A 24,875-nucleotide genomic window follows, 5' to 3' on the forward strand; every position below is an offset into this window, starting at 1 on the left:
GAATGCAAGAGTATATGGGTGTTTCCCAGTGTTGGGCTGCAGCTGAAACAGCATCTGCTGCGTAAAGCATATGCTGGATAAGTTGGTGGTTCATTCCGCAGTGGCGACCTCAGATTAATAAAAAGACTAAGCTGAAAAGAAAATTAATGAATAAATAATAAGAGGGGTTTTAATTTTCTTACAATCATAATTTTCCTAATTTCAAATCTAATAACCTTTATAATTATTTTGAGATTAAGGTACGCACACTAGGGTTGGGCGATGTTGACCAATTTGGCATCGTACGATGTCTAATGTGAAACATCGCGAAGGACGATGGCATCACCATCATGTGAAATAAAAAAAGGGGGGGGGGGGGGGGGTGTATTTGACAAAGTGCGTGCGACGTGTCTGAAGAACGAGGAGGGATCCAGGGGTGAAAGGGTATGCAAATTATTTGCGACAAAATTTTCACGAAACAATTTCCGGGAGATTTCAAGTCCTGCTAATGCATATAGACTCCCGGAACTTCAGGGAGACTTGGGATGTCTGAACATCACGTTTAACAACTGTAGTAAGATGAGATCCAGCGGTCCATCCTTGATAGACTGTCCGACGTGCTCTTCTCTCTGGAGCTCAGAGGAGCGAATGTATGTGTGTGTGTGTGTGGTAATGTGATGTGCGTTTTCAGCAATGACAAATGCTAGGTAAAACGGTGTGGATGTGGCTCATTTTCGTTTCAAAAATGCCATTTTAACTAAGACTTATTAGCGTAAACGGGGCCTAAGTATGTATTTTTCGCGAGCGGGTTTGCGCCAAGGGTGGGGCAGAGGATCGGCGATGCCGGCTCCTGCGTTGTGTTGTCTATTGGCCATCGGCGATCCTCTATTGGCCCAACCCTAACATACACTTTCGTTAAAGTTTTACACATAAGCCACCACTCTCAAAAAAAGTCAGAAGACACCTGCAGCTCACTGACTGGCATAGACAAAGCTTCATTAGCGAAGAACAAAAAAAGGAACAGGAGTGGGAAGACTTTTTCCCCCGCCAAACAAACAAGAAAAAGCATTTCATACATTCTGGCAGCTCTCTGATGCACTTCCTCTCACTGTGAAAGAAAGGAAGGAAGCTGCCGGGAAGGAAACCATCAGTTCAGGATGACCACCCTTGTGTGTTTGTGGGCATCAAAAAGCAAATACTGTCTCCTGACGCCCGACTGATATATTTAGCTTGGTCATTTAGCTGTTACTCATGAGCTGTGGCTAATAGGAACAATAAGAGTATTGCCCTCTTGCACTCTGCTCTGCCGAGTCATAGAGGTCAATGCGCAAAGCACCTTCAGTCTCTTTGACCCCTGCATAGCCGTCTGCCAGCAAAAAAAATAGTCTCTTGAAAGCTGCAGAGGTCACTGTTCCTTCCACTAGTCCCACATATGGCTTACACCAACTGGGGAATATTTTACCACATTAACATCTACCCCATCAATCAGCATGTTAATGTGAAGTGCTGAGGTTTTTGCCGTTAAGCCATAATGAGCTTCGAGCTCCATTAGAATGGCCTGCGTCATTCCCTAAAAAGGAGTCTTTACACATTAAGGCTGTCTTAAAACCCATTTCATGGAACAGCTTCTTTTAGCCCACATGAGCGAGATTACCTTATTCTCCATCCTATCAAAGACTTAGATACACAAAGACAGTGAACGCATATTATGAAAGGGAGAAAGTGCAGCATGAAACAAGACTGAAGCAGATCCAGGAGGTTTTTAATCGCAGAATAAGCCTGAGAAAGCCTGACAGGCATATCGGCGGCTTGTTGTGTAAGACTAAAGGGCGTTTTTTCTGTGAAAACAACCATCCTACACAACATTTACATGACTCCTTGAAACAAAACATTGTTCTGAGCCGTAATAGTTTATTGGTTCTTTAATTAAATGCAAAGCTGACAGAAATGAAAGTAAAGCTGATGGAGCACACACTAACCTGCGCGTTATGATGGTGGCAAACAGCTGAAAAACACAAAGCTGACAAAAACAAAAGTGAAGCTGATGAAGCTGCGTATTATTTAGTCACAATATGGCAGCAAACAGTCAAAAACACAAAGCTGACAGAAACAAAAGTGAAGCTGAATGGAGCATACACTAACCTGCGCATTATTCAGTTACAAGAAGGGGGCAAACAGTCAAAAACACAAAGCTGACAGAAACAAGAGTGAAGTTGATGGAGCATACACTAGCCTGCGCATTATTCAGTCACAAGATGGCAGCAAACAGTCAAAAAGCGCAAAGCTGACAGAAACAAAAGTAAAGTTGATGGAGTATACACTGACCTGCGCATTATTCAGTCAAAAGATGGCAGCAAACAGTCAAAAAGCGCAAAGCTGACAGATTCGAGAGTGAAGTTGATGGAGCATACACTAACCTGAGCATTATTCAGTCACAAGATGGCAGCAAACAGTCAAAAAGCGCAAAGCTGACAGATTCGAGAGTAAAGTTGATAGAGCATACACTAACCTGCACATTATTCAGTTACAAGAAGGGGGCAAACAGTCAAAAACACAAAGCTGACAGAAACAAGAGTGAAGTTGATGGAGCATACACTAGCCTGCGCATTATTCAGTCACAAGATGGCAGCAAACAGTCAAAAAGCGCAAAGCTGACAGAAACAAAAGTAAAGTTGATGGAGTATACACTGACCTGCGCATTATTCAGTCAAAAGATGGCAGCAAACAGTCAAAAAGCGCAAAGCTGACAGATTCGAGAGTAAAGTTGATAGAGCATACACTAACCTGAGCATTATTCAGTCACAAGATGGCAGCAAACAGTCAAAAAGCGCAAAGCTGACAGAAATGAAAGTAAAGCTGATGGAGCACACACTAACCTGCGCGTTATGATGGTGGCAAACAGCTGAAAAACACAAAGCTGACAAAAACAAAAGTGAAGCTGATGAAGCTGCGTATTATTTAGTCACAATATGGCAGCAAACAGTCAAAAACACAAAGCTGACAGAAACAAAAGTGAAGCTGAATGGAGCATACACTAACCTGCGCATTATTCAGTTACAAGAAGGGGGCAAACAGTCAAAAACACAAAGCTGACAGAAACAAGAGTGAAGTTGATGGAGCATACACTAGCCTGCGCATTATTCAGTCACAAGATGGCAGCAAACAGTCAAAAAGCGCAAAGCTGACAGAAACAAAAGTAAAGTTGATGGAGTATACACTGACCTGCGCATTATTCAGTCAAAAGATGGCAGCAAACAGTCAAAAAGCGCAAAGCTGACAGATTCGAGAGTGAAGTTGATGGAGCATACACTAACCTGAGCATTATTCAGTCACAAGATGGCAGCAAACAGTCAAAAAGCGCAAAGCTGACAGATTCGAGAGTAAAGTTGATAGAGCATACACTAACCTGCGCATTATTCAGTTACAAGAAGGGGGCAAACAGTCAAAAACACAAAGCTGACAGAAACAAGAGTGAAGTTGATGGAGCATACACTAGCCTGCGCATTATTCAGTCACAAGATGGCAGCAAACAGTCAAAAAGCGCAAAGCTGACAGAAACAAAAGTAAAGTTGATGGAGTATACACTGACCTGCGCATTATTCAGTCAAAAGATGGCAGCAAACAGTCAAAAAGCGCAAAGCTGACAGATTCGAGAGTAAAGTTGATAGAGCATACACTAACCTGCGCATTATGATGATGGCAAACAGTCGAAAAATGCAAGGCTGACAAAAACGAAAGTGAAGCTGATGGAGTATACACTAACCTGCGCATTATTCACTCACAAATGGAGGCAAACAGTAAAAAAACGAAAAGCTGTCAGAAACGAAAGTGAAGCTAACGGAGCATACAATAAACTGATAAATATTTAGCCACAAGATGGTGAGAGACAGTCAAAAACGCAAACCTTACTGAAACAAAACCATTTAAATTAAGCTTATACTAACCTATTCATTCAAAAGACGCCGTCACCAAAACCATGGCCTGACAAACAATAAATGTGGATTTAAGTATATGGATTTGAACATTGTCACTGACAGTGGAGTTGATTCAAAGTTATTTAGCAGGTGTTATTTTGGAATAACATACCTTGGAATGTCGTGACTAACCAATCAAAATCGAGTACTCCAGAAGGCCACGTGATAAGTCAGAATACGCCCTGACTTTACACATTTAAAAATAATACTTTAGAAAGTATTTTTCTGGTAGAAATTTATTTTTGGACTTACAGAAAAAGTATAGTTTACATTTTATTAAAAATATGTGCATATGCACAAATATAAGTATTCTATGAGCGTAATTTGTAGTGCTTCATGAGAGTGGGTGGAGCTAAAGTCCTTGTGCCAACTTCGCTTGCTCTCTCTGATCTGAGCATCATCGATAATACCATTGTTCTGCATGAATTCTCGCTTTTTCGCAAAAAGCCAAAAACATGGTTTTACAGTCGTCAGCATCTTAAATCTTCTAAGTTTTTTTGATATTTTGATTTGTAGCATATAAAGCTAAACTTTGTATTATATCATCCTTGCATCAAATTATAAAAAAAAAGTTTAAGCTATGTGAGGTTCTCTAATGCGCACTTGTGTTTACGCAAATATGATGAGTTTGCTGCTGACAAACTTGAAAATTAAAATTTTCTTTTAGAAGTTTAAATGAAGGTTAATGTGAACAGATTGGTTGAGCGAAAGCATATGCAATATATTTAACCTAAGAGCTTACAACAGACTTTTATTCGTAAGTTGGTCAGTTACTGCTAAAAGTCAATTACCTATTTTTAAACATATAGTGCAATTGGAGCATTAGAAAGCGAGGCAGTGGCGCAGTAGGTAGTGCTGTCACCTCACAGCAAGAAGGTTGCTGGGTCGCTGGTTCAAACCTTGACTCAGTTGGCATTTCTGTGTGGAGTTTGCATGTTCTCCCTGCCTTCGCGTGGGTTTCCTCCGGATGCTCCGGTTTCCCCCACAGTCCAAAGACATGCAGTACAGGTGAATTGGGTAGGCTAAATTGTCCGTAATGTATGAGTGTGTGTGTGTGAATGTTTCCCAGAGATGGGTTGTGGCTGGAAGGACATCCGCTGCGTAAAAGCTTGCTGGATAAGTTGGCGGTTCATTCTACTGTGGCGACCCCGGATTAATAAAGGGACTTAGCCGACAAGAAAATGAATGAATGAATGGAGCAATAGAAACAACATCTTTGGGGTTGTTCATGTCAAAGTTCATGCCAAAGTCATAAGCCAACATTGGGACGAATATGGACAAATCCAAACATTAGGTTTAAAAATGTCGTTTAAATTTTATTTAATAAGCAAATAACCCAAAAATAGGTTTGTCCATATTTAAACTCAATGTTGGGCTATGGCAACCCAGCATTTTATATATATATATATATATTTTTTTTTTTTAATTTTGTTTTTGAAAGCAGTTTTTAAGATTACAGGATTTCCCCTTTAACATAAATAGCTGCATTGCAAAATGGCCACAAAGTGAACAGATTTTCCTTTTTAATCATGCACACTTGCATCTAGAGACCATTTCAATAGTGAACTTAAGGTGTGGTGTGTTCTGATGTCAGGGGTCAGTACAATCCAATCCACACTCATAGGCAAAATACTATGATTTCTGAACAACTCTGAGAGTGACTCAGGATGATTTAAAGGCTCCCCCATTCAATGGAGGCAGGAATATAACGTAATCTCAAGGAAACGCAGCTGTACTTGCATTTGCTAATGAATACCATACTGACCCTCAAGTGCCTCTATTGTCCGTAATGCTTAAAGCCAGGTACAAACAACTCAGTGCGAGAACAGATGCGATTACAAAATTAGCTCTTTCATAATCAGATTCCGGAGGCTCAATCTGATGTAAAAGGCTTAATGAGTGAACGTTTTTATTTGTACACAACAGAAACTTGTGTGAGCATGTGATAATATTCACATCCGCTGTAAGATAAGTGGACACAAATGATCAGCTTCTGATATTTTTGCAAAACACATTATCTATGTGAGAAAGTGGGTAATGCTTGAAAGTGGGACAAAATAGGGGGGTAAATTAAATTAACCAGAAGGGGAACAGAAGGATTGTATCACTTATTATTTTTGTCTGAGATCCTTTTACCTCAAATGCCAGACATATTAAATTAGTATTGACTAGGTGGTGGTTAGTTTGTGAATAAATCTTTGAAACATTTTTGAATCTTTGAAATCGTTCTTGTTCAGCTCCCTTCAATGATTCATTTTTCACTTCAATGTTGGTTGTGGAAAATAAATTACAGGATGGATTTGGGCATCTTAGGAACAAAAAACAAAAAAAACTAAATCATTAATGAGAATGCATACAAAAAAATAATCTTTCTTTTATTGTGAAGATTTTACTCCAACCAGGGCTGCACGATATTGGAAAAATCTGACATTGCGATGCTTTTTTTTAATCTATATTTCGATATGAATACAATTTCACCAGATGACTTAACTTTATTTGGAAAGTCATTTATTTAGATTGATCGGGATGATTTTGTAGGGGGAGTGAATCATGGATAGGTCTATTTATTATTTTATATAAACATACGTTTTGGATTATTAATTATATTCCTATAATAAACAAACTACAGTCATAAATAAACACAATGGAGCACCAATTAAGTGACAATTTGTGGTTTCTGGGGAGTTTATCAGCATTGAGGTAAATTATTTGAACAATTAAATGTAAAATAACAGTGATTAGGTCTTCATCATTAAAAAAATCCAATAAAAATAATCTTTTTTTAGTTACAAACCGTACAATTTCTTGTGCCTGAATGCTTTAATCCAGTGGTTCTCAAACTGTGGTACATGTACCACTAGTGGTACGCAGGCTTTCTTCTAGTGGTACGCAGAGGAATGAAATATGTCATGTACATACTACACACATCTAAAAATTTATCAAAAATTATGTATATAATATGCCGTATATGACATATAGCCTATATTTCTGAGGTAATCTGCCATGTTTTTTAACTGTGCAGAGTTGTAGCTGCTTTACTGGGCCTACTACGCTACTGTATTTCAATACTGCTCATTTTTGGTGGTACTTGGAGAGACATTTTTTTTCTGAGGTGGTACTTGATAAAAAAAAGTTTGAGAACCACTGCTTTAAACTATCTTAAAATGCTCACACAGTTACAGGAATTAATAAAGGTGCATACTAATGACAAACGTTCAATATATTATGGTTCAATTCTGCAGCCACTCCACAATACTTATGTGTTTTTAACTTGTTGTTTCTGGTCAACTATAATCCCAACTCAACATTGCATATTTTGCGATGTGACTATTGTGGATAGACACGTTGCAATATCGATGCTAAATCGATATATTGCGCAGCCCTAACTCTAACTGCATTGATTCTAATAACTGAATGAATAAATCCACAAAATAATCACAAAATGCATCAATTATATTAAAGTTATATAAAATATATATTTAAAACTCTCCTTCACAAACTAGATGTTATTTACAGAGCAGCAATTCATTTTGTTACTGGTGCGCCATTTAATACTCTTCACTGTCAACTTCCTTTATTGAAGTGGCCTTCTCTTTTTAATTATGTCCACAAATTCATTGGTTTCTGTTTATTTACAAAACTCTTATTAGCAAAACTACATTACATTTACAGTCACCTCTTAACATTCAGAAAATCTGCTCTCTAATAGTTTTATTAACCTTTGTATACTCAAAATTCACACTTCATTTGTTCGCTACTCTTCAGTTTTCTGCTGCTAATGCTTGGAATAATCCATAGATATATACACTAGATCAGAGGTTCTCATAGTGGGGGTCGGGACCCCCCGAGGGGTCGCGGGACAATGAAGGGGGGTCGCCTGGTGATTTTCAAAAATCAATTAATTTTTATTAAAACTTAAGACTTACTGTATTTTATCAATAACCTACTGAAGAGAAAAAATAGTCGTTTATAGTTACTATAAACTACATAGTTACTATAGTAGCTTATAGTTACTAGTTGGATTGCGACTTTTCGGGTAATTACATTATACTAAAGACACAGCATTACTGTCAGATGCAGCAGATTTTGTAACACCAGATTAAACTTTCTAGCCCATTTACAGCACTGAAATGCATAAAAAAAAAAAAAAAAAAGAATAGACTTGGGTCTATTGGTGTGCTTGTGCTTGTCATTGCATACAAGGTTTCTGTATTTATAACCACCACCTCAGAGAATATTGGGGGTCACAAGTCACTGGCATTGTCATTTTGGGGGTCGCGGGCTGAAAAGTTTGGGAAACCCTGCACTAGATATCGCATAGGGACCCTGAGCATGCGTCAATAGCGCCGCCACATTGATACAGTGCTCCCAGGACAAATTTCATTCAACCGCACTAGTCAAGACAGTGTTATTACGTGAAGATGCGGGACTTTAGCGCTGTTTACGGGTGTAGTAACAAGCAAACAAAGAAAACAAAGCACAAAGGCAGAACACTTCATAGGTAATATTAAGTTTTTTTCTGTTTTTGTATGTTCTGAACTTTTGTGCTAATCAGGTAACGTTATTGATGATAACAGTCACTTACTGCATTCACCATACGGCAAAGCAGCTCCAACTCGCACTAAACACTCGGCTTATGCTAGTTTTGTTGAATAAAATCAGCAAACAATGCAAAAGAAAAATGACAACGAGATGCTGCGCTGCCAGAAACGTATTATTGTCGGCTAACGTTAGTGAAAGAGTCGTTTGGGGGATTCATTTACAAACGAATCGCTCCTCCGTCAGTATGAGAAGTGAAAGCAGGAGAGGAGCTGTGTTTCAGGACACGGATTAGATTAAATTTAACAGGGAGGGTGAATAGTACATTTCTGTACACACAAACACAAGCTTTTTGTCAGGAATGCCCGTGCGGTCACTGATCCATCAATGTAGAAAAGTGATGTAAAATTATAATTTTCGTAATTAGAAAAAAAAAAAAGAATTACATACTAACATCCAGGAAAACTCCCGATCACAGATATATGTGTATATGTGTATATCTCTGGCTTTGGATGGCCACAGTCCTCCACTGTACCTTGGTCCTGCATTCATTTCAAAGGAGCGCTACCCTGTAGCAAGATGGCGGCGCTATTGACGCATTCCGTCCAATAGACAACAATAGGCCAGGCGACATCTAATGTATATATCTATGGGAATCATCTGCAGCAGACCTTAAAGCTCAACACTTTTATTCCACTATCATCCTTTAAAAATTAAATCCAGTTAATAGTACAAGATCACGGTGCTTGTTTTTAATTTTTTTTTTTTATATATATATTATTATCTGCATTAGTGAAATTGTTATTGTATTGTGTCACTGCTGCTTAGTATCTACGTTTTATGTTGCCTCTTGGCCAGGTCGTCATTGTAAATGAGAACTGGTTCTCAAATGACTCACCTGGTTAAATAAAGGTTATTAAATTTGGTTTTGAAAATAATCAAGCATAGGTCTATTTATTATTTTATATAAATATATATTTGATATTATCTATTATATAAAAATAAAAACCTACAGTCATAAATAAACACAACGGAGCAAAGATTAAGTGACATAATTTGTGGTTTTCTGGGGAGCCTAACAGTTTTCAGGTAAATTAATTGAAGAATTAAATGTAAAATAACAATAAATAGGTCTTCATCATTTAAATTACTAAAAAAATAATCTTTATTAGTTACAAACCGTACAATTTATTGTGCCTGAATGCTTTAAACGATCTTAAAAACCCTCATACAGCTCCAGGAATGAATAAAGATGCACACAAATGACAAACTTTCAACATATTATGGTTAAATTCTGCAGTGGCTCCACAAATCTTTTCTGGTCAATTATAATCCCAACACAACATTGCATATCCTCCGATGTGACTATTGTGAACATACACATTGTGATATCAATGCTGAATCAATATATTCTGCAGCCCTAACTCCAACTGCATCGATTTTAATAGCTGAATGAATAAATCCCCAAAATCTTTACAGAAATGCACCACTCTGCTCATTTGAGAAGTAACTGAATTAACTATTATAACTAAAATATAACTTAAATTATTACATTTGGTTTTAAAACCAGCGCAATCTGCATCAGTTCATTCAGAATCGCTCACTTAAACGATTCATTCAAACTCCGACTCGTTCACACACAATAAACAATGATTCTATTATATGAGAATGACCTCAAATGCACTTTAAACATAGACCCTATTCGGTTATTTAAGGTAAAAAGCACACAATCTGGATCAAAATGACCGTAAGCTGATATAAAACAGGAGGTAAAATCTAATTATCCAGATGTACAATAGAAGAATCATTTGTCTTCCTTTATGTCTGACAAAGCAGCCTGTCACTTTAAGAAAGCGACTCGCTAGGATCGAATCGTTATCTTAGTTTCTCCAAATGATCACAAACTAACATAAATAACACAAACTAAAATGCAAATTCATCTCGACTTTTACATATATCAATATCCTCACAGCAAAGTAATAATAAGATAATGTTCCTCTCTCGCCGGCTGAGCCCAGCAAAGGGTGGAGACTATAACGTTACAGCAAATGTCATAGCAACGTCTTCCAAATCATAGGCTAACCGCACAAAAATGCTGTGCTAAACATATAAACCTTCCTATATTCAACATTTAAGTCATGTTAAACTATTTCCCATGAAAACAAAGCGTGTTTAGTTGTGAACGATGCTAAGTTTACATTCATGTTGATGTTAATAGACTCCAAAAACATTGAAGATAACATTAACGCGAATATCTTATAAGCTTATTAGGACAATTGAATTCAGATACGCGTGTAAAGTAGCATAACTACAGCACTGTCAACACTATAAGGCTACATTAATTTCCTCCACATGACACACAGCAGAAACCCAGCGTATACTGTAACAGTTAACAGCCACATAATAAATGATTTAAAGACTGACCTGTTGCGTCCTGTCTGACGGATTCACCATCACCGCCTGCCGAAAACTGTTATCCACATAGGACGCCATGGCTCCTGGATAATCCACAGCCGATCTCTCACGCAAGTGGTTTGTTTATGAAGGGGGCACAAACCCAGTTTTTATTTCTTGGAAGCTGCAGAGAGAGCTTGTCTTGTCCCCAGGCCACAGCCTGAGCCAGGAGCTTTCTTAATGTCCCTCGACCCGATCCCACAGGCACCAGACCGGCTGCTTTTTCCTCTTCCAGCCGCTGGAGCTTCTCCAACCGGACGCTGAGAGGAGATTTTTAAGCAGTGAGTTTTAGCTGTGTTTTACGCAGACGAGTGCATTTCTCAGCATTCCGTTTGTCCCCTGTTCGCTATTCCATCTTCAGTTTTCCATCCTAAAACAATGTCCATTGCACGCGCTTTAGTGAGTGTCCATTTTAAGTGATTTCCAAAGCAGCGGAGAGTGAAAAGCAGCATTTATACTGAGTGTTTCAGTGTCTAGAAGCGACGGATGGTCTGCTGTCTGTCTGGGCTTGCTGTTGTAAAAGCCGCCGCCACCACCATGGTGACCGACCGAGCGCCTCAAGAGGTTCATGGGCGAGTCCATTCAGCACAATGCTTGTAATGCGCCCTCAGTGCGCTTTACTCACAACACGTGGAGTTTTGGCGACATCCGCTGGACGATGGTGGAATTGCAGCTTTGAAGAAAAGGTTATACTGTATTATTGCTCAATGGTTAGCTCTGTCGCCTGACAGCAAGAATGACGCTGGTTCAAGTCCCAGTTGGCATTTCTGTGTGGAGTTAGCATGTTCTCGCTGTGCTGGTGTGGGTTTCCTTCGGGAGCTCCGGTTTCAGTTCAAAGACATGCGCTATAGGTGAATTGAATAAACTAAATTGGCCAAATTGTATGGGTATGAATGAGTGTGTATGGATGTTTCCCAGTGATGGGTTGCAGCTGGAAGGTGTTTACACACTGTGTAAAACATATGCCGAATAAGGTGGTACATTCTGCTCTGGCCACCCTTGATGAATAAATTGACTAAGCCCAAGGAAAATGAATGAATGTTGCTTTTACAGTCGTCCTGAATAAAGATCATTATTATTGTTATGTCTCAGAACGGTTAAACCAGTCCTGTTTAAAACTCAATGTAAACAAAACAGTTGCAATGTACCTTTCTAAAACAAACATAGCAAATAATCTAACAGATGTCGACGTGGCTGGGGACAAAATATATCAGGGCTCAACAATAAGGACTGCCTGATGGCCCGGGGCCAGCTTGAGAGACACTCAGGACAGTAGACAAGATCATTAATCAGGGGCTGCCACAGTGGAATGAACCACCAATTTATCCAGCATATGTTTTACACAGTCGTTCTAACTGCAACCCGGGGAAACACCATACATACTCATTCACACATACACTATGGCAAATTTAGTTTATTCAATTTTCCTATAGCGCATGTCTTTGGACTGTGGGGGAAACCCACGCCAACACAGGGATAACATGCAAACTCCACACAGAAATGCCAACTGAACCAGCTGGGACTCGAACCAGTGACTTCATGCTGTGAGGCGACAGTGCTAACCACTGAGCCACATGTGTAAACATATAATTTTTAAATTTGCAATCTTGCATCTCCAAAAACACTCAAACCAGGGACTGGTGATGGACAGTTTGAAATTTGTGTGTTTTTTCAACATAAGGTCTTTGATATATAAGGGATGTATGTAGGCTATGTGTTTCTATGTTTGTTTTTTTTATTTGTTTCACCATGCCAATAGTAATTTAATTATATATTGGTGTAAGATTTATAACTATGCTTCATTTAATGCATGTTTTAAATTATGCACTGAATAAACAACGTGGACTGATTTCAGCGGTGCTTATACCTTTTAATAAATAATCCATAAGCCTATAAATGTAATGCATCCCAACTAAACACTGATTCCATGGAGACAAAACACTCATGGCGGTTCATGAGAGAGAGAGAGAGAGAGAGAGAGAGGGAGAGAGAGAGATGACCTCCTGCCCAGAGCTTGTATTACAGTCCACTGAGATGTATAAGGACATCTCAACTCTTTTAAACATAGAAATGAGTGCGATGAAGAGGGTTAAACTGGATAGCACATCTTCTGAAGCGGACAGAGAAACTGGACAGAGAATCCTCTTCACAGGTGAGTCTTTCTAAACATAAACACCCAGTAATTTTGTGTAGAAAAGACATCTAATAAATGTCTAAACACAGCCAGCTTGGCTTAAACGAGGCTAAATTTAGACTGTCAGTGAAAATCTAATTGACGTCTTAAAATTAAAGAACATGTCAATTAAAACAAAAATTTAGACTTGTAGATTTAGACTTTTTTTCAAAACTGCTACTCTCTGATGATTTGAAGTACTTATTGTATCCTCACTTGTAAGTCTCTTTGGATATAAAAGCATTTGCTAAATGTAAAAAATCTCATAACTGGACTATTAACTACGCAGATTTGACAGACTTTACATTTACATTTAGTCATTTAGCAGACGCTTTTATCCAAAGCGACTTACAAATGAGGACAAGGAAGCAATTTACACAACTAAGAGCACCAATGAATAAGTACTAAAGGAAAGTTTCAGGTCTGTAAAGTCTAAGAAGGGAAGTATTAGTAGTTTTTTTTTTTTTCTCTGAACAGTTAGTGTGATATTCAAAGAGGCAATTGCAGATTAGGAAGTGAAGTGGAGACTAAATAGTTGAGTTTTTAGTCGTTTCTTGAAAGTAGCGAGTGACTCTGCTGTTCTGATGCAGTTAGGGAGTTCATTCCACCAACTGGGCAGATTGAGCGTGAGCGTTCGCGAAAGTGATTTTTTCCCTCTTTGGGATGGAACCACGAGGCGACGTTCATTCACAGAACGCAAGTTTCTGGAGGGCACATAAATCTGCAGAAGTGAGAGCAGATAAGAAGGTGCTAGGCCAGAAGTCACTTTGTAGGCAAACATCAGAGTTTTGAATTTGATGCGAGCAGCAACTGGCAGCCAGTGCAAACGAACTAGCAGCGGAGTGACATGTGCTCGTTTAGGTTCATTGAAGACAACTCGTGCTGCTGCATTCTGGAGCAGCTGAAGAGGTTTGATAGAGTTAGCTGGAAGCCCAGCTAGTAGAGAGTTGCAGTAATCCAGTTTGGAGAGAACAAGAGCTTGAACAAGGAGTTGAGCTGCATGTTCAGATAAGAAGGGTCGGATCTTTCTGATGTTATAGAGTGCAAATCTGCACGATCGAGCAGTTCTAGAAATGTGGTCAGAGAAGTTTAGTTGGTCATCAATCGTTACTCCAAGGCTTTTCACCATTTTGGATGCAGTAATGGTTGCCCCATCCATCTGGATTGAAAAGTTATGGTGTAGAGTCGGGTTGGCAGAAACTACAAGCATTTCCGTTTTTGCGAGGTTCAGCTGAAGATGATGATCTTTCATCCAGTGTGAAATATCCAACAGGCAGGCTGAGATACGAGCTGGAACCGAGGGATCATCAGGATGAAAAGAGAGGTATAGCTGGGTATCATCAGCATAGCAGTGGTAGGAGAATCCATGTCTCTGGATGACTGGTCCTAGAGATGATGTGTAGATGGAGAAGAGAAGTGGCCCAAGAGAGAACAAGTACTTCACCAACAGACTTCACACGTGTAGTTATTTTTACCTGGGTTTTTAGTTTATTATTAGTTTAGAGCTGTTCCTAGATGTCTGACAGCCTAAACGTAGCCAGGTTTTAGACAAGCCGTCTATGTTTCGATGTATATTAGACATCAACTAGACTTGGACTTGGTCAGCCGTTTTGAATGTTATCACTCAATTGAATGGGCATCATCAGTGATAAATATGGGCCAGTGGGGGCCTTCTGCGCCTACTAGTAGGCTCAGAAGGCTGTTAATACCCATACACATGGTTAATCAGCTATTGAGGTAACGAGAATTATTTATATTATTTATTAAATTTCCCATTAATTGTATTTTATGAACGCCTATCCCAGGGGTCACCAATCCTGGTCCTGGAGGGATGGTGTCCCTGCAGGGTTTAGCTCCAACTTGCCTCAACACACCTGCCTGGATGTTTCAAGTACACCTAGTAAGACCTTTATTAGCTTGTTCAGGTGTGTTTGATTAGGGTTGGAGCTAAAATCTGCAGGACACCAGCCCTCCAGGAACAAGTTTGGTGACCACTGGTCTATCCCAACCCTAAACCCAACCATCACAGTAATCTAAAAACAAACACGGTGGTGCAGTTTGTAGCACAATTGCCTCACAGCAAGAAGTCCCGGCTAAGTCCGTTGGTATTTCTGTGTGGATTTTGCAGATTCTCCCCGTGTACGTGAGCGTTTCCTCTGAGTGCTTCGGTTTCCACCACAGTCCAAACACATGCGCTATATTGCGGCTGGAAGGGCATCCGCTGCGTAAAACATGTGCTGGATAAATTGGCGGTTCATTCCACTGTGGTGACCCCTGATGTATAAACGGACTAAGCCGAAAATACAATGAATGAAATTTCTCATTAATTGTATTTTATCAATGTCTGTCAGGGACGTAGCACGCTGAAATGCCGCTCTAGGCAAAGGACGGTCACACCGCCCTCAACCGCAACCCTCTCTATTCTGCCACCCTAGACGCGTATATAACGAAGGGCGCGGGTGGTAAGGGTAGTGTCGGGGACGCGGATATAACTGAGGACGCGGTGGTAAGAGTAGTGTCGCGGACGCCGCCGTCTCTATTCTGCTGCCCTAGACGCGGATATATCTGAGGGCGTCGGTGGTGAGGGTAGTGTCAGGGACGCGGATATATCTGAGGGCGTGGGTGGTGAGGGTAGTGTCAGGGACGCGGATATATCTGAGGGCGTGGGTGGTGAGGGTAGTGTCACGGACGCGGATATATCTGAGGGCGTGGGTGGTGAGGGTAGTGTCAGGGACGCGGATATATCTGAGGGCGCGGGTGGTGAGGGTAGTGTCAGGGACGCGGATATATCTGAGGGCGTGGGTGGTGAGGGTAGTGTCAGGGACGCGGATATATCTGAGGGCGTGGGTGGTGAGGGTAGTGTCAGGGACGCGGATATATCTGAGGGCGTGGGTGGTGAGGGTAGTGTCAGGGACGCGGATATATCTGAGGGCGCGGGTGGTGAGGGTAGTGTCAGGGACGCGGATATATCTGAGGGCGTGGGTGGTGAGGGTAGTGTCAGGGACGCGGATATACCTGAGGGCGTGGGTGGTGAGGGTAGTGTCACGGACGCGGATATATCTGAGGGCGCGGGTGGTGAGGGTAGTGTCACGGACGCGGATATATCTGAGGGCGCGGTGGTAAGGGTAGTGTCGCGGATGCCGCCGTCTCTATTCTGCGGCCCTAGACACGGATATAACGAAGGGCGCGGGTGGTGAGGGTAGTGTCACGGACGCGGATATATCTGAGGGCGCGGGTGGTGAGGGTAGTGTCACGGACGCGGATATATCTGAGGGCGCGGTGGTAAGGGTAGTGTCGCGGATGCCGCCGTCTCTATTCTGCGGCCCTAGACGCGGATATATCTGAGGGCGTGGGTGGTGAGGGTAGTGTCACGGACGCAGATATATCTGAGGGCGCGGGTGGTGAGGGTAGTGTCAGGGACGCGGATATATCTGAGGGCGCGGTGGTAAGGGTAGTGTCGCGGATGCCGCCGTCTCTATTCTGCCGCCCTAGACGCGGATATAACGAAGGGCGCGGGTGGTGAGGGTAGTGTCGGGGACGCGGATATAAATGAGGGTGCGGTGGTAAGGGTAGTGTCGCGGACACCGCCGTCTCTATTCTGCCGCCCTAGATGCGGATATAACTGAGGGCGTGGGTGGTAAGGGTAGTGTCGCGAACACCGCTGTCTCTATTCTGCCGCCCTAGACGCAGATATAACTGAGGGCGTGGGTGGTGAGGGTAGTGTCAGGGACGTGGATATATCTGACGGCGCGGGTGGTGAGGGTAGTGGCAGGGACGCGGATATATCTGAGGGCGCGGGTGGTGAGGGTAGTGGCAGGGACGCGGATATAACTGACGGCGCGGGTGGTGAGGGTAGTGTGGCGGCCGCCTAGGTCGCCTCTATGGACGCGCCGGCCCTGATGTCTACCCAACCATCACAGTAATGTAAAAACAGATTTTGAGTCTTCTCTACTAGTATAGCTAATTAACAAGGTGGATGGATGATAACAGCCTTCTGAGCCTACTAGTAGGCTCCTACTGACCCATATCTATCAGCTGATGTAACCCAGCCGGTCCTACATCCCCAAGCCACTCCGAGGTGGGACCGAACCAGCGACCTTCTGCATGGGGTTGCTCTAACAAAGAGGCTAAAGACCATGGTCTCTGTCGCTAGTGCACCTTTAGAGGTCAGAGGATAGAGATTTAGAGGTTTACCTGCACAGCAATCACTAGCCGGCCTCCGTTACATTTATAACCATTTATAATTATTTATAACGCCTATTCAATCAAGTGATAACAATCGAAGTGGGTAGCTTCGTAGGTTCTTGCTGTATCCGAAATCACCCACCTATACGCTTATTCACTATTCCCTACATTAGTCCACTACAGGGCTGGACTGGGGCAAAAAATCGGCCCTGGCATTTTGGGCCGGAGCGGCCCAATACATTCAATCAAAATGCTATCTATCTATGCACGTCCAATATTTTTATCAACTCATATTTTATAAAACACAAAAACCATATATATATATGAAATAAATAAATAAATACAAACTTTAATCTCAATTTAATTTCTGTTTACTGTCCATAAAGATATTTGTTGAGTTCTAAAAAATACACTATTCATTCATTTATTTTTCTTTGCATTAGTCCCTTATTTATCAGAAGTTGCCGCAGTGGAGTGAACTGCCAACCAGGCACGTGCACACATAGGGCTCAACCTGTGCAGTGCACATACCCTTTTTAGTCTTGGATAGAAAGTGCCCTTCCAAAATGATCAAAAGTGCCCTCGCGACACCCCCCCTCCCCCCTACCGCCCTTCAGTAGGCGCGCAACAACACGGGAAAATGGGAAAGTGCCCGGTCTGCCAGTCCACCCCTGATCACTGATCTAAAATAATAGTATGCATAAATCCTAAAAAAATTACATTGTGTTGTAAAATTATAACGCACAAAAGCTAATTAGAGAATAAGAAACACAGATGTTGCATAACGAAAGATAATGAGCGTGAATCAAAAATGGAAATGTGTGTAAAATTGGGCTACCCTGCACAAAACTGAAACTTGAATTTAAAGTTTTCCTAATTGCAAACTGCAATGCTTTTTGGTATTGATTGAGTGCACTTCATAATGTCCACTATAGCTTCAGACCCCACTATAAATGACTGTTGGGTATAGGGCAGTGTTTTTAAACTCAAATCCTGGAGGGCCACTATGGAGACAGATTAGACTCAATAATAATTCACGCAAAAGACTCGATGTACACATGCGTAGCCAAATTCACGTGCGTAAAATATTTATTTATATTCACAAAAAAATTTCACGTGCACAAAATAAAAATACATTTGCATAAAATACGTTTCACAAATGCAAAACACCATTTGCGAATGTATAAGAGTGTACAAAAAGTTTTGAATGTTAAAAACTTGCGAGTTTATCCTGAATGAGAATGTGCAAATCCTCTTTCACGTACGACTCCCCCTGGATACGTGTGTGTGTGTATTTTTGAGACTCTCCTGCCAGAGGCAGGGCAACTCGTACCTTTCAGCCAATCAGATGAGAGGTGTAGTCGATGACACCCACTCTGCGTTCCATTTGCGCAGACTGTTCCTCTCCAGCATGGCGAACAGAGAAAGCAGCAGTCGCAGTCGCACTTTTTTTCATTTATTTACTTATTTGACCATAGCCTCACTCTTTTAATTCATTATTTTGCCGCAGCTCCGCTCTTCTTATTTATTATCTCTCAGCCCCATGAGCAAACTGTAGCCTGCAGGGTCATGATGAGGATTAAGTATCATTCCGGCCCCACAGGAGCAGAAGCGCTATTTTTTTGTGAATATAAATAAATATTTTACGCACGTGAATTTGATTTTATGCATGTGAATTTGGCTACGCATGTGTACATCGTGTCTTTTGCATGAATTTCTTTTGAGACTTATCTGATTCCATAGGCCACAGCTCTGCAGAGTTTAGCTCCAACCACCTCCAACTTACTTCAGAGTCTCTAGTAGTCTTGTAAACACTTTGACTAGTTGGATCAGCTGTGGTTGATTAAGGTTGGAGCACAACTGCAGAGCTGTGGCCCTCCAGGAACCGAGTTTTAGACCTTTGGTATAGGGGGTGATTTTGTATACAGCCTCTTTCTTCATCATGATCTGTTTTGATGCCGTTAAGGTCCAGATGGTGTTGGAGATTTCCGTCCTAGACTGGACTTTTTCCCTCGCAGCATCGGGATTGGCTCTTTATCTCCGGATGCCACAAGTGATCTGGGTTTCCTCTTCCGGGCTGCACCGCATGCACCTCCGCCGTTACCCAAACACAGGCACACCGGAGAGCTGGGCTGGGGCCTGCAGTTCTCCACTGTCCTCAACAGACCCACTGACATCTACTGCAGACAATATGAGGTTGTTAGACTTATAGATACATTGTTATACCAACACAATTCGTAACTTTTTGATTTAGTGGCTAAGTTGTAGGAATTTGTATGATCTCATTCGTACAGTTTAGTGCGATTTGCTCATCCTCCAGTGAAGGTTGAGTTTGAAGGTGGGGTTGGGTGCCATGCCTCCTATTTAAAATCCTACATTTTGTTCGACTGAATTCGAATAAATACAAATTAGCCACTAAACTGAGACTTCCTCGTGAGATCAGGCTGGTTATATTGTCTTTCTGTGTGGGCTAGTGACTGCAGAAAAAATACTTCAAATATTAGTTTACAAAAAAGTATAATGGCGATGCAGTGGTGCAGTAGGTGGTGCTGTCGCCTCACAGCAAGAAGGTCGCTGGTTTGAGCCTCGGCTGGGTCAGTTGGCGTTTCTGTGTGGAGTTTGCATGTTCTCCCTGTGTTCATGTTGGTTTCCTCCAGGTGCTCCAGTTTCCCCCACAGTCCAAAGACATGTGGTACAGGTGAATAGGGTAGGCTAAATTGTCCGTAATGTATGAGAGTGAATGAGTGTGTATGGATGTTTACCAGAGATGGGCTGCAGCTGGAACGGCATCCGCTGCGTAAAAACATATGCTGAATAAGTTGGCAGTTCATTCTGCTGTGGCAAACCCGCATTAATAAAGGGACTAAGCCGAAAAGAAAAATAAATAAATGAATGAAAAAAAGTTTAAAAATAAGCTTTTTTTACTAGTGAAGAAGAAAAGATATATATATATATATATATATATATATATATATATATATATATATATATATATATATATATATATATATATATACTCTTTATTAGTGTTTCTCAACTGGTGGGTCGCAACCCAAAAGTGGTCGCGGGTATATTTTCAGTGGGTCGCAGAGTGTTTGGTCAAAAAAAACAACAAAAGTAAAAAAATTTACTTATTTTGATTATACCAGACTTTTATTTTGAAATGCGTGCACAACAACAATATTGCAACAAATATGTACGGCATAAAAGTATGGATATATATATATATATATATATATATATATATATATATATATATATATATATATATATATATATATATAGACGATATAAAAGACATATGTAGTGAAGTGCTCTCATAAGAAATTAAAACATCTTTAGAAACCAGAAAACATGTTTTATTAACAGTTTATTATTAACAATATTTGTCGTTTTTACTTTGTAATATTTCTATAATTTGAACCATTTTGTTAAATGACAGCAATAAAATAGTGTTTTTTTTTTGTAAGTCTTGGTGAATTTCTTATGATTTATCTCTCATTACTTGTTTATGTTAACAAATAAATACAAATTAAGTATAATTCCTAAAATTGTATTATAGTTCCTAAAAATTTGGGTCGCGGCTTGATGACTATGTAAAAATGTGGGTCCCATGGCCAAACCAGTTGAGAACCCCTAATCTATATAATACTTTATATAATGTAGATTCTGTCAAATCAGCAGACTGCTTGGTATCATTTAAAAAAACAAAACTTAAAAACCCATCTTTTTTGCAATCACCGGAACCCCTGTGAACAAAACCAGGACCCCCTCTGCTCTCCCCCCATCTCACCACGACAATCCCAAAATATTATGCATTTCTGAGTGTGCCTCACACAGGTGAGTGGGCTTGACAAACCACCTGTAGAAAACACACTCTTTTATCTCTCTGACACTTCCACCAAGTTTGCACATTTGCAACAGACACTTTCTTATAATCACTCCATATCTCTTAAAAAAACAATGTGCATTTATGAAGTGTGCTTCACACAGGTGACTGGGCTTGACAAACCACCTGTAGAAACACTCTTCTCTTTCTATACAAAACTCCTTAAGCCTGGTTTATACTTCTGCATCAAGTGATCGGTGTGACCCACGGCACATGTAATGCGTGTAGCCGTGCATTTATACTTCTGCACGCTGTTTGTGTTGCTCTGCAACAACACTTCCGAAACGCTAGTTAACAGTAGGTGTTTATGTTTATGTACGTGTGGAATTTCTTCACTGGTGCTTTGTTTTTTCTGAACGCTACCTTAATGTACAAACTCTCTAATTTTGAGGCGGGAATCGGCAGACGTGCAACAGCTTTAATTATAAGGTAAGCACAAGACAGCAGTTTCCATCTGGAGCTCATTCACGGGATTCCACACTTGCTAACAATCGCTCCATCGGGCTCGCGCAGCTCTCACCTCCGCCTACATTCGTCAGCGCTACTAAGTCGACCAATCACAGAGCTTGTATAATAATAAGTCTGTAAAATAAACTATTAAAAGTGCTGATGATTGTGATAGTAAGTGTTGTATTGTCGTCTTTCATGTCGTAACTCAACTTTAATGCGCTTTTTAAATAAATAAATAAATAAATAAAAAACATATCAGCTCCTTGCAATCGTGACAGCAATAAGATCCAATGGCCCGCTGATCGCTTTCACTCCAAAAGGGCGGAATCGCAGGGCTGTTGCTGGCGCTGCAGTTTCAATGGAACGTTTTATTGAGTGTCGCCTTTAGGTCATTCTAAGAGCTTTTAGCTTTCTTAGGCCCCGTTTACACTAATGCGTTTTCGTTTTAAAATGCATAAGTTTTGCTACGGTTACGCCATCCGTCCACACTACGCTGTAGTTCTCGAGCGCCGAAAATGGAGCGTTTTGAAAACGCTGGAGAGGCTGTTTTCATTCTGAAACGCTGCTGCACCGTCTAGTGTGGATGAGGAAAAACGGAGGCGGGACTGCTGACATTCGCTACCTGATTGTGGCTTTTGTGTCATTGCCTTCGTCACTGTATCCTTCCCTTATTCGTCAAGCCTATATCACATGACTATAACACATGGCTTTAACGCTACCGGAAAACAGTACTGTAAACAACAACATGGGCACAGAAATGGGAGCGTTGTTTGCACTATTGTCTGTTTTAGGCGGCATTGTGCAGTTATTCATTTGTTACGTTTAGTAACAACTCAACCTCGTCTGTCCACAGAAATACCTCTCTTGTTTCACCGGCGTTTGTTGACTAACAATATCAAAATGCAGAGGGAGACACATGCTTTCTGTTTATACTAGAATGCGCATGCCCAGAGTGCGCGAATGGTCGCGCGATATACGTTTTTGGTGGCGTAGTGTGGATGGAGATATGTTCAGAGACGCTTGGTAAAACGTTAGTGTGGACGCGGATTGTTTTTTATCTAAAACGCCGTTTTAAAACTAAAACGCACTAGTGTAATTGAGGCCTTATTGATTGTTATACTTTTCTCCATTCAAAACCTTATGCGTGACACGTCTTGTGTATTCTATGGTCTTTGATACTACTTAGGCTATATACATAGTTAACATCCACTAAAAATGCTGGGTTGTTTTTTAAGGCAACATTGGGTAAAATATGAACAAACCCATGCACTGTGTTAAAAAGTGTCATTCATTCATTCAGGTTTTTTTTTCAGCTTAGGGGTCGCCACAGCGAAATGAACTGCCAACCAATTTTTCATTTCTTGTCGGCTTAGTCCCTTTATTAATCCAGGGTCACCACAGCGGAATGAACCACCAACTTATCCAGCAAGTTTTTACGCAGCGGATGCCTTTCCAGCCGCAACCCATCTCTGGGAAACATCCACACACACACTCATACTCTACAAACAATTTAGCCTACCGAATTTACCTGTACCGCATATCTTCGGGCTGTGGGGCAAACCGGAGCACCCGGAGGAAACCCTCTTGAACGCAGGGAGAACATGCAAACTCCACACAGAAACACCAACTGAGCCGAGGCTCGAACCAGCGACCCAGCGTCCTTCTAGCTGTGAGGCGACATCACTACCTACTGCGCCACTGCTTTGAACCGCCAACCATTCCAGCATATGTTTTAGACAGCAAATGCACTTCCAGCTGCAACCCAGTACTGGGAAACATCTATACACACTATTCACACACACACACACACACACACACACACACACTACACCTATAGTGCATGTCTTTGGACTGTGGGGGAAACCGGAGCACCAGAAGGAATCCCACGCCAGCATGGGGAGAACATGCAAACTCCACACACAAATGCCAACTCCCCCAGGGACTCAAACCAGCAACCTTCTTGCTGTGAGGTGATAGTGCTAACCACAGAGCCACTGTTTTGATTAAAAACACTCATTTAATTGATAAACTGTACTCAATATTGGGATTGTTAAAAAAACATTCTGCTCAGCTTGACAGATTTGTGTCAGCCGTGGACGGAGTCTTGAGCTTAACACACACTGTCGGTAACCACAGAGGCCAGGCTTGTGTTTCCTCCAGTCCCCCATTACCGCTGATGGGTTTCAGGAAACAGCTCGAGTGCATGGAGAGGAAGCTTTTTCTCTTCTACTGATCAATAATTCATTGCTTGCACACAGGTTCGCTCAGGCCCGAATCCAGGACAAGCAGCAGAGCGTCAAGAGGAACCACAGCACACATGATCCCTACAGCGAGAACCACAACAAACACTTCCAGCTTAACAAGGTGAGAGATAAACAAAAGAGACGCTCCAGAAGCATCCTGACTGCTGGATCCACAAATGATTATATGGAGAATAAGCTGTCGGATTATTCATGACTGTCTCGTGACGTTTGTCTTTGTTCTTCTCTTCTTTCTGCAGAAAAGCACAACCGGACACCAGTATACTTTTTTCACATGACACAAGTCAAATGTTTGTTCAGTGCTGCTTGTTTGTGCTCTTAAATTCACTGTTATGTCTATAAAAATGTCTAATAAAAATGACATTTAATGCATGATGTTTTTGGTTAAATTTGCTGTTAAAAAATAATAAATGTTAAAAATAAAGCTGCATGAAAAAGGGTTTTCGTCGAGGCCATAGACTGAAGAACATTTTAGTGAATGTTTCTACAAATTATACATGTATTTTATGGTGGGAAGAACATTCATTCATTTTCCATCAGCTAAGTCGCTTTATTACAGTTTTTCTCAGTGGCTTTGGTGCGTTTCTCACAACACTAGTGTATTTCTGCACAACAGTTAATGCATTTCTCAAAACAATTAGTACAAACTGCAAAACCTAGCTGATAACCTGCAAAAGCGCGACACATGCTCAAAATAGATAGTTCATTCATCAAAAGCAAGTATTGATGTCAATCAAAGTGTCAGTATCATCAAAATGAAAAGTCCCGACACCATTGTTTATGATCAAGATAGTCAAATGGCTGTCATGTTTTCATTATGAATTTACTCTGGACATTTTTTCAATGCAAACAAGTCAGATTTTGGTGACACTTCCTGAAAATGCTCAAGACAGCACTTTAAACTATTTGCACAGCCATTTGAACACTACAGTAAAGTTAGACATCACTGCATTTAGTGAGGTATCCAAGTA

At 40.9% G+C, this 24,875-nt stretch overlaps 2 protein-coding genes and 2 long non-coding RNA genes across 37 annotated transcripts in view; 2 read left to right on the forward strand and 2 right to left on the reverse strand.

The window, feature by feature from the left end:
• The window catches only part of rapgef2b (Rap guanine nucleotide exchange factor 2b), a 257,487-nt gene extending 245,971 nt beyond the window's left edge, over positions 1-11,516 (reverse strand). For all 34 annotated transcript variants that reach the window (XM_087281895.1, XM_087281881.1, XM_087281876.1 and 31 more), the window contains exon 1: positions 10,917-11,516. In XM_087281895.1, coding sequence (XP_087138021.1) covers positions 10,917-10,985 — 69 coding nt within the window. In that variant the 5' untranslated portion in view covers positions 10,986-11,516. The remainder of the gene's footprint in view (positions 1-10,916) is intronic.
• Positions 1-24,875, reverse strand: part of LOC147840916 (uncharacterized) — a 639,653-nt gene that overhangs the window by 603,585 nt on the left and 11,193 nt on the right. The gene's annotated exons all lie outside the window — the stretch shown is intronic.
• The window catches only part of LOC147840923 (uncharacterized), an 834,865-nt gene that overhangs the window by 61,565 nt on the left and 748,425 nt on the right, over positions 1-24,875 (forward strand). The gene's annotated exons all lie outside the window — the stretch shown is intronic.
• Positions 12,554-24,281, forward strand: spmip2 (sperm microtubule inner protein 2). The gene is given in 5 exon segments (XM_087282129.1): positions 12,554-13,098; positions 19,271-19,465; positions 19,467-19,500; positions 23,902-24,007; positions 24,144-24,281. Coding segments are annotated over 5 exon segments (582 nt in total). The 5' UTR covers positions 12,554-12,890; the 3' UTR covers positions 24,183-24,281.

The sequence above is a fragment of the Danio rerio genome, chromosome 14 (assembly GCF_052040795.2).
Source record: "Danio rerio strain M-AB ecotype USA chromosome 14, GRCz13ab, whole genome shotgun sequence".
In the NCBI taxonomy this organism is placed as follows: domain Eukaryota; kingdom Metazoa; phylum Chordata; class Actinopteri; order Cypriniformes; family Danionidae; genus Danio; species Danio rerio.